This window comes from Palaemon carinicauda, chromosome 19 (assembly GCF_036898095.1).
Source record: "Palaemon carinicauda isolate YSFRI2023 chromosome 19, ASM3689809v2, whole genome shotgun sequence".
Taxonomy (NCBI): Eukaryota; Metazoa; Arthropoda; class Malacostraca; order Decapoda; family Palaemonidae; genus Palaemon; species Palaemon carinicauda.
In genome coordinates, this window is record NC_090743.1 from 125,617,456 (window position 1) to 125,631,390 (window position 13,935).

Genomic DNA, 13,935 nt, shown 5'->3' on the forward strand with positions numbered 1-13,935 from the left:
CTTTTTAACCTTTCTCTTGAATACTTTTTATGGGTTGTTCGGTCGGCTAAGAAGCCTTCCACATCCTTGTTGATTTGGCGGGTGGTCAATTCTTTCTTGAGAAGCGCCGAGGTTAAAGGTTGTGATGAGGTCCTTTAGTATGGGTTGCAGCCCTGTATACTTTAGCACCTTTGGGTTGATTCAGCCTCCAAGAGGAACGCTGCGCTCAGTAAGGAAGACGAACTTAAAAAAGAGACAGAGTAACGGTTCAATTCGACTTCCTTACCAGGTACTTATTATTTCATTGTTATTTGAGATAACTGTTATATGAAATATGGGATACTTAGCTATCCTTTAATCTTGTACACTGGTTTTCACCCACCCCCCTGGGTGTGAATCAGCTACATGATTATCGGGTAAGTTTAATATTGAAAAATGTTATTTTCATTAGTAAAATAAATTTTTGAATATACTTACCCGATAATCATGATTTAATTGACCCTCCCTTCCTCCCCATAGAGAACCAGTGGGACCGAGGAATAATTGAGGAGGTGTCAACAAGAAGTACTTGAGTACCTGGCCACAGGTGGCGCTGGTAAGAACACCCCCTTCTAGTATTGTGATAGCTGGCGTATCCCTCCATAGAATTCTGTCGGGCAACAGAGTTGACAGCTACATGATTATCGGGTAAGTATATTCAAAAATTTATTTTACTAATGAAAATAACATATTGCTCTAACAGCCTTAATTTTTGTCATAGAGAGGTCAGGTTGATCTCATTCTCTTTGAAAATGCCTGAAGATTCTCATAATAGTATAAAAATTATGAAAAAGAAAATGTAAATAGCAGTTTTTTTTTGCAAGGACATACCGGTACATCCATGGGGGTAAAGGGATGAGTTTTGGGAAACGTACCAGTACGTCCATTGGGGGTAAAAGGGTTAAGTCAATTATATCGAGGATTTTCTATTACTTCATTTATTGCCCCTTAATGTATCTGTAATTCATAATGGTATGAAGTAAACACAGCTTAATGCTGCACTATACAGAGCTGAAAAATATCATCCAGGCCAACTGTTTAAATGGCCAAATCTTTTTTTTCAGGTTATGCAAATGCAAAGATCTACAAGTGCGATAACCCAAAATGTCCCCGGCCAGCCTGTTTCATTTCTGCAAGCTCAAACAAAGAGGATTCCTTTAACTGTGGCAGATCTAACTGTTCAGGAAGGTATGTGGTATATGTCTCTTCTTTTTTAAAGGTCAAGAAAATTAGAGTAGATAACATTCTGTACTTTTTGCCTAACATACACTACAGTGCTTGATTGTTATCTTTTGCTTCCTCCTTCGACCTTGTTAATCTCACTGTATAGCAGGGCCCAGTCACTAAAGTCATCTTTCTCCTTCTATTTCTATTCCTTGCATTCTCTTATCTAAGTCCCTCCTTACCACATCCATCCATCTGATCTGCTTATAGCTCACACTCGTTCTCCCAATCACTGGCATGTTCTTTGCTCTCTTGATTGGTTACACCTCTTCCCTTTTTATTACATGGCCATAGTATCTCAGGGGTGCATTCCTAGCCTTATCTTTTACGTTACATATACCACACATTCTTTTATATTGATTTTCCCACCTTTCAAGTAGTGATGTTCCAGCAATCCATCTTGCCATTCTCATCTTGGTTCATTCCAAGAGTCAATTTTTCCTCATAAATGCCCAAGTTTCTACTATGTATACTGTAATAGCATGGGCCTGATAATTGTCTGACCACTGGGAGACATCAAATACTGTGGCGTTCACCAAGACGATCTACGAACTGTCACGTATTATACTTTCTCTTTGCAATGTGTTGTTTTTGGAAGTCTTCCTAACTACAGAAGCCCTGCTATGAATCAAGTCATGCTCAGCGCCAAGGTTAGTCTTTGTCAAGGATTCCGTACGTTCGTAACTCGATAGTGACAATGGACCTTCCCATGTGTCCTTGAGCTATACTTTGCTGCCTTTTTCTCCACAACGCTGGATCGACAGGAGGAATTAAGATGAATGGACTCTACTTCTTTAACCTCACTTGATCCTCTTATCTTTCCTCGCCTTTTGCCAAGCCGTCATATGTGCATACTCGAAGAGGAGAGGGAATTAGCTATCAAGACACAGGAATGCTATTTAGGTAGAGTCTCAAAGAACATTGACAACTCCTTTGCATGATTCTTTGACAAGAACAGCACTACCAAGACCCAACTTAACCTGGGATTGGTTTCCAGTTCGAGGTGTGGAAACTCAATCCCCTACATCCAGTGCTAGGTTATGTCTGAGACCTTGTACAAGCACAGCTGGTCAAGCCCCTTTCTCTCTCCTATGCTGCAATGTTCCTGCGTCACTTCAATGAAGTCAAGCATCTGGTACAAAATGTATCCACTTTGGGAAACTGCCCGAGTTTGCTCTTATCTCAGAGCGAGGAGGATGGTTCAGGACTGGAAATGTAGTTCTGGTTAGGAATCTGGTCATCTCCCCTCATCCCTCTCCTACCCCAGGATATTCCAATGTCAAGACAATCACCAGTAATGCCGCAAACGTAGAGAAAATCTAATCTAAGTACGTTCCCTTTTATTGCCTGAGGCAAATATTTTTGTATTGGGAACATCTTTCTGGAGGATAAGTTTCTGTATATGGTACAGGTTTTCACGCTTTTGCCATCATTGCTCAGTCTCATACAAGACCAACCACATGTAGCTTTTAGCAAGATGATAGCCACTGCCCTCCTTTCCCTTTTTGGAGATTTCCAGAGATGACGACCCAGCAGATAGAGCTGGGTGAAGCATACGATCAACGAGAAGTACTAACGTGTTGACGTTGAAAGACCATCTCGTTCCAGCTAACCATTCCCATAACAGGATCACCAAGGGCACAATCATCACACACATGATCTCTGCAATTCCAGCCTTCCATATCGTCACAGGTTTATATGTACAGTGTCATCATTTGGGAAGTTCCAGGGGGACCAGCCATTGCTGGATTGGTCTCCTTTGTACTGTTTGGACATCTCAGGATTGGATCTCTCGCGCCTCTCCATCGTCTACTTCATGTTACAGCTTTTCCAGTCCAGAATACCAGTGAAAGAGGAACATGCAGTACAGTGAACCCTCGCTACTTCGCGGTTCGACCATCGCGGATTCACCACTTCGCGGATTTTTTTCATAACCCATGTATATACATATATCGCGGATTTTCCAGAAATATCGAAAATACCGCGATGTGACCGATGGTGCGAGATTGGAGATAGTAAGGAAAATTGAATCGTGATTGATTTTCAATATAAATGAAACTTTGAGGAGCAACAAAGATATCATTTGTTAGAGAGATAGAGAGAGGTAAGGAATGGGAGGTAGTGAAAAGTAGCCCACAGAGAGCGAGAGAGAGAGAGAGAGAGAGAGAGAGAGGGGGGTTTAAATGTAATAAACAAAAAAATTTGATAGGTTATAACACATTGGTGCTTATGTAATATCAACTGTATACTGTAGACGGTTTGAATAAGTTAAGAAATGGTATAAATGATACTTTGTTAGTGTATTCATACACACTCAAGAGCGGCAGCTAGATGACAGCTGATCTAATCACAGCCAAAAGTAAAAAAAAAAAAAAAAGACGTCGACAATACTCGATTTTTAAAACAAACCCGAAATTTAAAAACAAAAGTACACGCTTTCTTAATGTGCAATTAACTATTTAAAGAGTGGCAATTTTCTAGAATAAAATGATATTTCCCAAAAAATAGTGGTTTGCTGATGAAATCGGATGCCGTATTTTTAGCTATGATTGAAATGGATGTAGACACGGCCTAATTATTTCGTTTCGTATTTAATTGACATTAAGAAAACTAATTTTAGTTTCTTCATCTAAATGTAAGTATTGTATAACACGAAGAGAGAGAGAGAGAGAATCAGCTGTTGTACTCAAATGGCGTGTTTTTGTTTCGTGAGAATTTCATCGCCACGACTTTAACAACAACATACTGTACTGAACTTTACAGTATTATACAGACTACTGTAATATGATAAAGTAAAATATTTGTAATCTATTTTATATGAAATGGGGCTATTTTTTTTTTGTTTAAAATTTACATTTACGTATGTAAAACAACTCTCTCTCTCTCTCTCTCTCTCTCTCTCTCTCTCTCTCTCTCTCTCTCTCTCTCTCTCTCTCTCTCGTAGATTGTTTTCCTGCTTTGCTACGTATGTATGATTTTATATAGATACGGTAAATAATATTTGTAATAACATATTTTATTAAAGCTTTTACTGTAATATCATTATTTATCACTTTCATCATGCGCGTTAAATTCCTTAGTTTGTTTACTGAGCGTACTTTATGACGCCGTCGTTTCAGGCGGCGTCATAAAGAAAAACATTTCATTTGGAAGTCCTAAGAAAAATTAAGTAAAACATTAGTAATAACCAAATCAACATACTGTACTGAATAATCAATATAATCGATGCAGAAACTAACCTATACACAGATGTGTAAATGCGTTTGTTTCTTCATTATAATCAGAGATAAACGTAAACAAAACATTGGTTGCCATTTTTTATCGTGCTTTTTGGCGTGTTTAGGAAACGCATGATATAAAGTCGCCTTTAATATTTGTGCCTGTTTTAGTTTAGGGTACGTTAGTACATGCATTAAGTGTTCTGTACATTAAAGGGTAGTTTGTTAACAGTACTAGGTACAAGGGAAGGTTTTAAAAGTCTGAATATACATGTTAAATAAATAGGTAAATATGGTGTCACTACTTCGCGGATTTTCACCTATCGCGGCCGGGGCTGGAACCTATCTACCGCGATAAACGAGGGTTCACTGTATGCTCGTTTTCATTGCCTGTATGGGTGACGAAATCTTTTCATCAGAAGCACTGAGTTGTCTCTGTGGTTTTGCCTAAGTACTTTTTTTAAATATTTAACTTAGCCGGTGAATATATAATAGCCGACGTCTCCGGCGGCTCGACAGAAAAACACAAAAACTCGCGAGCGATCGCTATGAAGGTTGCGGGTGTGCCCACCAGCGCCAACTATCGGCCATATACCGCATATACATGTAAACAGCTCCAGTTCTTCTCTGTCGGTCTGATCGACAAGTTGATTCCATTACTCGCTGTTAACCTGGAGTTTTTCAACAGTCTTGGTGAAGTACTTCTTTTTGGTTTGAGCTTTCGCAGTGCAGGTGTTTTATCTTCAATAAACTCTTGAACTCTTTTTTGGATAGATTTAATTGTTGATGACTTTGGATTGTTTTTGGACTTTCTTTGACTTTTCAAAATGGCTGACCCTTCTCCAATTCCTAAATTTCGTATATGTAATGCTAGGGATTGTAACAAACGTCTTCCAAAGGCCTCTCTCGACCCACATACTGTGTGTTCTAATTGTCGGGGTAAAACCTGTCAATTAGGAGATCGGTGTGATGAGTGCGTGGTACTTTCGGAATTCGACTGGCTAGAGTTTGATAAGTATTCTCGTAAGCTAGAGAGAGATAGGGTGAGGAGAAGTTCCTCTAGATCGTTAGAATTTTCCTCCTCCCATGCCCCTGAACCTAATCCTTCCCCAGTAGTAGTTGTGCCTGAACCCTCTACTAGCACTCATGAACCATCAATGCGGCATATGTTACGTGCCATTCAAGCTTTGGGCGAGAGAGTTGAGTCGTTAGCTACGGACCGTAATCAACTCATGGCGGATGTAAAAGAGTTAAAGTGTCAGAGTGCCACATTAGAAAATCGTGGGGAGAAAGTGATTAGTGCGCAAAGTGTTACCAGTGTTGCGACCGAGGGTTCGTCTGTTCGTGCCTGTCGTTCGCCTAGTCCGAGACCTCTTGCAAGCTCCCATGCCCCAGGGAGAAGTAATGTCGTAGGACTTATGGGTTCGAGAGGCTTTAACCAACGAACAGACGTTCCCTCTATGGTTTCAGGCGTGTCTCGTCAAGACCACCCCTACCATAAGACGAGCGAGACGATTTTCTCCTCGTCATCCGAAGGCTTCTCGCGTAAGAAACCGTGGAGCAAGGTTTCGAGACCCTTAAAGCGAAAGTCAGTCCCTTCAGGACAGGTCCAGCGTCCTGGTTGTAGCCATTGGGACAGTTCTGACCCTGTGCAGTCATTGGAAGACTGCTCGCCGCCTAAACAGAAGCGTAACACAGGCTCCGAGAGTCTTAGTGTAGGCAATGTTTTGCAGTCACAGACGTTACCCTCGTCTCGTACCGCACCCATTCCCGTTGATCATAAATGGGTTGTACTGCAAGACATGCAGAATAAGCTTGCCTCTCTTATGGAGGACTATACTGCTGAGCAGGTTCACGATGATCCTCGCCGCTTAGCTGATCGAGATCCTGGCCGTCAGCCGCCCAAACGAGCCTTTGCTCGTCCTGTTGACGTTGACGTTACAAAGTCACGTCAGTCACGTGTCGTAGAGCCTCACTCGATGCAGTCCCGTGTTGACTTTCAGCCGCTTGTGGACGTTCAGCCGCTGCCGCATGCTCGTGTTGACGTTCAGGACGTTCGCCAACCAGCGAAGTTGACTTGTTTTGACGTTGAGCGTCAAGCACCGCAGTCAAGAGTTGTTTTGACTGCTCAGTCTAGGCAGTCAAGGCAGTCTCGAGTTGACGTCGAGCGTCCTCCCGCTCCTGTTGTTGTTGCTAGTCAGTCTGTTAAGCAGTTACATGACGTAGCGTCCTGGACTGCTACTGATGCTCCTGTGCGTGTGGACTCTGCTTGTCAAGCATTGCCACCAAGGCAGGTCTCTCCCTTGCTTGAGACTCATCAGTTGTCGGACGAGGCTCCTTCAGATGAGGACGTTGCTGATCCTCATTCTGATGATAATCCTTCAGATGTAGATGAACCTAAGGCTGTTCCTCCTTCGATGGATTTTAAGAAGATCATGATGATTTTCAAGGATCTTTTTCCAGATCACTTTGTTGCTGTTGCTCCTCGTTCGCCTCCGTCCGAGTTTGCTCTAGGCTTAGCTGCTACCAAGCCAGCCTTTACTAAGCTAGTGCTTTCTCGCTCTTCTAAGAGGGCTTTACGTCTTCTAGGCGACTGGTTGGATACCAGGAGGAGTTTGGGGAAGACGGCCTTTGCCTTCCCACCTTCTAAGCTTGCTTCTAGATCGAGCGTCTGGTATGACACGGGAGAAGTTCGGCTTGGGAGTCCCTGCCTCTGCCCAGGGTGACTTCTCAAGCCTCGTAGACTCTCCCCGTCGCCTGGCCATGAGACGCTCGAAGATTTGTTGGTCCTCCTCGGACCTTGACCATCTACTTAAAGGCGTTTACAGGGCCTTTGAAGTGTTTAACTTTCTTGACTGGTCATTAGGAGCTTTAAGTAGGAAGATCTCGTCTGCCGACCAAGATGTATCCTTACTTATCATGTCCTGTATGGACAAAGCCATCCGCGATGGCTCCAATGAGCTCGCCTCCACCTTTACGTCGGGAGTCTTGAAGAAGAGAGAAACCCTTTGCTCTTTCCTTTCAGCAGGAGTTACTCCCTGTCAGAGATCGGAACTGCTCTTTGCTCCCTTATCAGCGGCCTTGTTTCCACAACAGTTGGTTAAGGATATAGCTGCTTCGCTTGTGCAGAAGGACACACATGACCTGATGGCATCCTCTGCTCGCAAAGGGGCTCCTTCTTCATCCTTTGCTGTGAGACCCAGGATCGAGACTCCTACGTCTAGATTTATCCCGCCCTTTCGTGGCAGAGCTCCCAGCAGGGGAGGCTCTCGTGCCGAGGGAAAGAGAGGTAAGAAGAGAGGAGCCAAGTCCTCCCGTGGCAGAGTCTGACTGCCCACAGCCTCAGACAGCGGTAGGGGCCAGATTGAACAGCTTCTGGCAGGCCTGGGAGAAGAGGGGTGCAGACCAAGAGTCTGTTCTGTTGCTCAAAGAGGGGTACAAAATATCGTATGTACGCAAACCTCCTCTAGTAACAACTCCCAAAGACCTCTCTCCCAGGTACCGAGAGGAGTCAAAGAGACAAGCCCTAAATCAAGAAGTGTCTCTGTTGCTAGAGAAGGGAGCGGTGGTGAAAGTCTCGGACCTTCAATCACCGGGGTTTTACAACCGTCTCTTCCTAGTCCCAAAGCATACAGGAGGTTGGAGGCCGGTGCTAGACGTCAGTGCGCTCAACGTTTTTGTTACGAAAACAAAATTCACGATGGAGACCACGAAGTCCGTCTTAGCAGCGGTCAGAGAGGGAGACTGGATGGTCTCTCTCGACCTACGAGATGCGTACTTCCACATTCCTATACAGTACACCCGGATTCCCAACCGTTTCTGAGGTTTGTTTACAGGAATGTGGTGTACCAGTTTCGAGCCCTGTGCTTTGGCCTCAGTCCTGCTCCTCTCGTGTTTACGAGGCTCATGAGGAATGTGGCAAAATTCCTTCATCTATCGGGAATCCGAGCCTCCCTGTACTTGGACGACTGGCTTCTCAGAGCATCGTCCAGTCATCGCTGTCTGCAGGATCTACATTGGACGTTGGGTCTGGCCAAGGAGTTGGGACTTTTGGTCAACTTAGAAAAGTCCCAACTGATCCCATCCCAGACTATTCTATATTTGGGGATGGAGATTCGCAGTCCAGTTTTTCGGGCTTTTCCGTCTGCCACCCGAATAGAACAAGCCCTGCTCAAAGTCCAACTAATGCTGAAAAGAGAACGTTGTTCAGTCAGGAGTTGGATGAGTCTCGTAGGGACTCTCTCATCTCTGGAGCAGTTTGTCTCGCTAGGGAGACTACACCTTCGGCCTCTCCAGTTCCATCTAGCCTCTCACTGGAACAAGGGCAAGACTTTAGAGACGGTATCAATCCCAGTCTCCGAACCAGTAAAGGTATGCCTGAACTGGTGGGACAGCAATATCAGTCTGAGAGAGGGACTGTCCCTAGCAGTCAAGAACCCAAACCACGTGTTGTTCTCTGACGCGTCGGATTTGGGTTGGGGTGCGACCCTGGATGGTCGGGAATGCTCGGGTCTGTGGACCTCAGTTCAGAAGAGCATGCACATCAACGGCAAGGAGCTATTAGCAGTCCACTTGGCCTTGATGAAATTCGAAAGCATTCTTCGAAACAAAGTGGTAGAGGTCAACTCAGACAACACCACAGCTTTGGCGTACATCTCCAAGCAAGGAGGCACTCACTTCCACACGCTGTACGTGATCGCAAGGGACCTTCTCATATGGTCAAGAAATCGAGGCATCTCCCTGCTGACGAGATTCATCCAGGGGGACTTGAACGTCTTGGCAGACTGTCTCAGTCGGAGGGGTCAGGTGATACCCACGGAATGGACCCTCCACAAGGACGTGTGCAAGAGTCTTTGGGCGACTTGGGGTCAACCCACCATAGACCTCTTTGCCACCTCGTTGACCAAAAGGTTACCGATCTATTGCTCACCAGTCCCAGATCCAGAGGCGATCCACATAGACGCGTTTCTACTGGACTGGTCACACCTGGACTTATATGCATTCCCACCATTCAAGATAGTCAACAAGGTACTGCAGAAGTTCGCCTCTCACGAAGGGACAAGGTTTACGTTGGTTGCTCCCCTCTAGCCCGCGAGAGAGTGGTTCACCGAGGTACTTCAATGGCTGGTAGACATTCCAAGAAGTCTTCCTCTAAGGGTAGATCTCTTACGTCAGCCCCACGTAAAGAATGTTCATCAAAGCCTCCCCGCGCTTCGTCTGACTGCCTTCAGACTATCGAAAGACTCTCAAGAGCTCGAGGCTTTTCGAAGGAGGCAGCCAGTGCGATTGCGAGAGCTAGGAGAGCTTCTACCATCAGAGTATACCAGTCGAAGTGGGAAGTCTTTCGAGACTGGTGCAAGTCAGCATCTGTGTCCTCTTCCAGTACCTCTGTAGCCCAAATCGCAGATTTTCTTTTACACCTATGAAATGTTCGCTCCCTCTCAGCTCCCACTATTAAGGGCTACAGGAGCATGTTGGCTTTGGTCTTTCGACATAGAGGCTTAGATCTTTCCAACAATAAAGATCTCCAAGATCTCCTTAAGTCTTTCGAGACCTCTAAGGAACGTCATATGGCAACTCCTGGATGGAACTTAGATGTGGTCCTAAGGTTCCTCATGTCAGACAGGTTTGAGCCATTACATTCAGCCTCCCTGAAGGATCTCACCCTCAAGACGCTTTTCCTAGTGTGCTTGGCTTCGGCTAAAAGGGTCAGTAAAATTCATGCCTTCAGTAAGAACATCGGCTTTTCCACAGAGAAAGCCACATGTTCACTTCAACTTGGTTTCCTAGCCAAAAATGAACTGCCTTCTCGTCCTTGGCCTAAGTCTTTTGATATACCTTGCCTGTCAGAGATCGTAGGCAACGAACTTGAAAGAGTACTGTGTCCAGTTAGAGCTCTTAAGTTCGATTTAGCCCGTACTAAGTCCTTACGAGGTGGATCTGAGGCCTTATGGTGCTCAGTTAAGAAACCATCATTACCTATGTCAAAGAATGCTTTGTCATATTTTATCAGATTTTTAATCCGAGAGGCTCATTCTCACTTGAATGAAAAAGACCGATGCTTGCTTAAAGTTAAGACGCACGAAGTAAGAGCTATAGCAACTTCCGTGGCCTTTAAGCAAAATAGATCTCTGCAAAGTATTATGGACGCGATCTTTTGGAGAAGCAAGTCGGTATTCGCGTCATTTTACTTAAAAGATGTCCAGACTCTTTATGAGGACTGCTACACACTGGGTCCATTCGTTGCAGCGAGTGCAGTAGTGGGTGAGGGTTCTACCACTACATTCCCTTAATTCCAATATCCTTTTTAATCTGTCTCTTGAAATGTTTTTAATCTTGTTTTTGGGTTGTACGGAAGGCTAAGAAGCCTTTCGCATCCTGGTTGATTTGGCGGGTGGTCAAATGTCATTTCTTGAGAGCGCCCAGATTAGGGGTTTGATGAGGTCCTGTTGTATGGGTTGCCGCCCTTGATACTTCAGCTCCTGGGAGTCTTTCAGCATCCTAAGAGGATGGCTGGGCTTCGTGAGGAAGACAGACTAACAAGGCAGAGTAATCGTCTAAGTCAACTTCCTTACCAGGTACCTATATATATTTGGGTTTTGTTATGATATAACTGTCAAAAACTCTAAGCATATACGCTGTAAACTGTATTAATTCTGGTCTCTACCCACCACCATGGGTGTGAATCAGCTATTATATATTCACCGGCTAAGTTAAATATTTAAAAAAGATATTTTGATTATAAAATAAATTTTTGAATATACTTACCCGGTGAATATATAAATTAAAGGCCCCCCCTTCCTCCCCGATAGAGACCCAGTGGGATGAGAAGAACTGGAGCTGTTTACATGTATATGCGGTATCTGGCCGATAGTTGGCGCTGGTGGGCACACCCGCAACCTTCATAGCGATCGCTCGCGAGTTTTTGTGTTTTTCTGTCGAGCCGCCGGAGACGTCAGCTATTATATATTCACCGGGTAAGTATATTCAAAAATTTATTTTATAATCAAAATATCATTTTACGTGAGTATTCCAATCTTGTTCTATCTCCTTACAACAGGATTCCTCGTGCTTTTTCTCCACAATCCCAATTTCCCACATGCGCTGCTATCGAGAACTTACGCTCATTCGTCAGGTGATCATTGTTTTCGATCACTATCTGTTCCTTCCTATCGATTCCACCCCAGAGATCGTTCAACACTCCAAATGTTTCAATGTCTTGAGATCTTCTGATGAGCTGAGACAATTCCTTGACTTAGTTTTTCCCATGCTTAGAGGACTGTTTGAGCAAACACACTAGGTCGACATAGAGGCATTTTAATTATCTTCGGAGTTCTTTACATCATTGGTTGGCGTAAAAGCTTATTTCTTTGTGTTTTCACCACAGTCCGTTGTAAGCGTAAGACTTCGTCCTTTCTGTCCAGTTTTCTGTTTTGCCAATTAATCAACAGTCGTTTGACTACATCGAGTCTCGGCATAACCCAGATCACTTCCAAGTAGCCACACACCGGATGGTATCCGGATCAACTGTTTTCTCTCTTCGTTTGTCAGAGAAGCTCCTCAATCTTCTCTAAAGGATACTGCTCAACCTTTTCAGATTCACCTAGGTCTTACCAACAAGACTCTTGTAGCACTCCTAAGGAACTCTCAAGTCGCATGGAACATTTCATGAGTACGCAAGCCTCCCAAATAATCCTGCTTGAACCCATGGTACACCCAGAAAATAGGTCTCTGATCCTTGAAACTTATCTACTAGTCTATTCTAGACAAAACAAGCAGGAAATGGCATAATTTTTCCTGTGTCACAAGTAATTCTGAATGATAGAAGATCTCCTTCACCTTGGGTCAGAAATTCATGGCCAGCACCAAGAATCGAGGCACTCATGACCTTCGGAGCTCTCCTTCATCTATTCCCTACAAGAATTACTATCAGGGATCAGGTGGACTTTCCTACCTGTCTTGGGAAGGCACTACAACTCTTCCTGCAGTAAAAAAAAAATCCTAGATCTTTATCTATCTGGCTTTGTAGGACATTTAGACATGTTTTTATTCCTGTCGAGGAGACAAAAAGGCCATCCTGTATTCGAGTACACAAAGTAGTACACTTTGGTGTCCCAGCTTTCAGAAAGAACCTGTCTTGGGCATAATTCTCAAAACGCAGAAAGCCACACGATCGAGCAACTTTTCTTAACAAATAAGTGTTGTTTAGAAGTATCTCCCCCTAAGGATGGCCAAATGTATGCAAACTTTATCATGGGTGATCATCCTTTCTGACAACATACCTTTATGGATTTAGGTTCACCCCCAACCCCCTACCAGTCCCTGGTAATGACCTAGCCGAACACCAGCTTCATTTTCATGAACAAGTCGTTAGGAGGTTAACAGGCGTCACCACTTTTGTTCCTATACAGAACCAAAGAGCTCTGATAATTCCTTGGAAAGTAAACCAGCCACTTAGTCACAGGGACCTCCTCTCTCCTAAACATCAAGTCCTATATTAAAGGAAGAGAGTTTGTATTTGTGTTGGAACAAATGACAGTTTTTTAAATCACTTTTTATTTCTTCAATGTCTCACAGGAGTATATGATACAGGTGATAGGAGTATAGATGTGAGAGAGGCAAGAGAGCGTGCTAGAAATAGGAATGAATGGCGAGCGATTGTGACGCAGTTCCGGTAGGCCCTGCTGCTGCCTCCGGTCGCCTTGGATGACCGTGGAGGTAGCAGCAGTAGGGGATTCAGCATTATGAAGTTTCATCTGTGGTGTATAACGGGGGAGGGTGGGCTGTGGCACCCTAACAGCACCAGCCGAACTTGTTGAGTCCCTCATCAGGCTGGGAGGAGCGTAGAGAGGAAAGCCCCCCTCCCCCCCCCCTTTTTTTTTTTTTTTTTTTTTTTTTTTTTTTTTTTTTTTTTTTTTTTTTTTTTTTTTTTTTTTTGCTATCCCCCAAAATTGGGGGGAAGTGCCTTGGTATACGGATGTATGCGATTTTCTTTTTTTTCTCTAATATACAAACCTTGGTCCTTTAAGTCACACTTCCCGCCACAACCACCCGCAAGTCTTAGGTTGAAGGCCAAATCAAAAGGCAAGTGGGCTTCCCTGCCTCCTGGCAGGAATTACCACTATCTCGTTAGTATTTCAACAGCCATCTTCCAGCTCTACTGAAAGCTTACTCTTATTAAAGGACTCAAGTTTGTGTAGTTAAGGAAAATACAATTTACTATTTTTAAAATGTGAAATTTGATGGGTCTTCAATGTTTCTCATGATGCAAACTTGTTTGGCACTGATATGTTTTCTTAAAGTTATATCTTTTTTTATTAAATGACTATCAATTATCTAATGGCAATTGTATCATTTTTACTGGTTTGCCAAAGAAGATTCTACCAACTAATGCCCATCAGTAAATAAATGTATATAGAAGGAAAGTTTCAACTGAAAAATTATTGTAATAAAAATGAGAAATACTGATATAAAG

General features: G+C 43.7%; 1 protein-coding gene across 1 annotated transcript in view; it reads left to right on the plus strand.

Moving 5' to 3' along the window:
- The window catches only part of eIF2gamma (eukaryotic translation initiation factor 2 subunit gamma), a 41,013-nt gene that overhangs the window by 15,402 nt on the left and 11,676 nt on the right, over positions 1 to 13,935 (plus strand). The window contains exon 3 of the mRNA XM_068393904.1: positions 1,083 to 1,206. Within this exon, the coding sequence (XP_068250005.1) occupies positions 1,083 to 1,206 (124 nt within the window). The remainder of the gene's footprint in view (positions 1 to 1,082; positions 1,207 to 13,935) is intronic.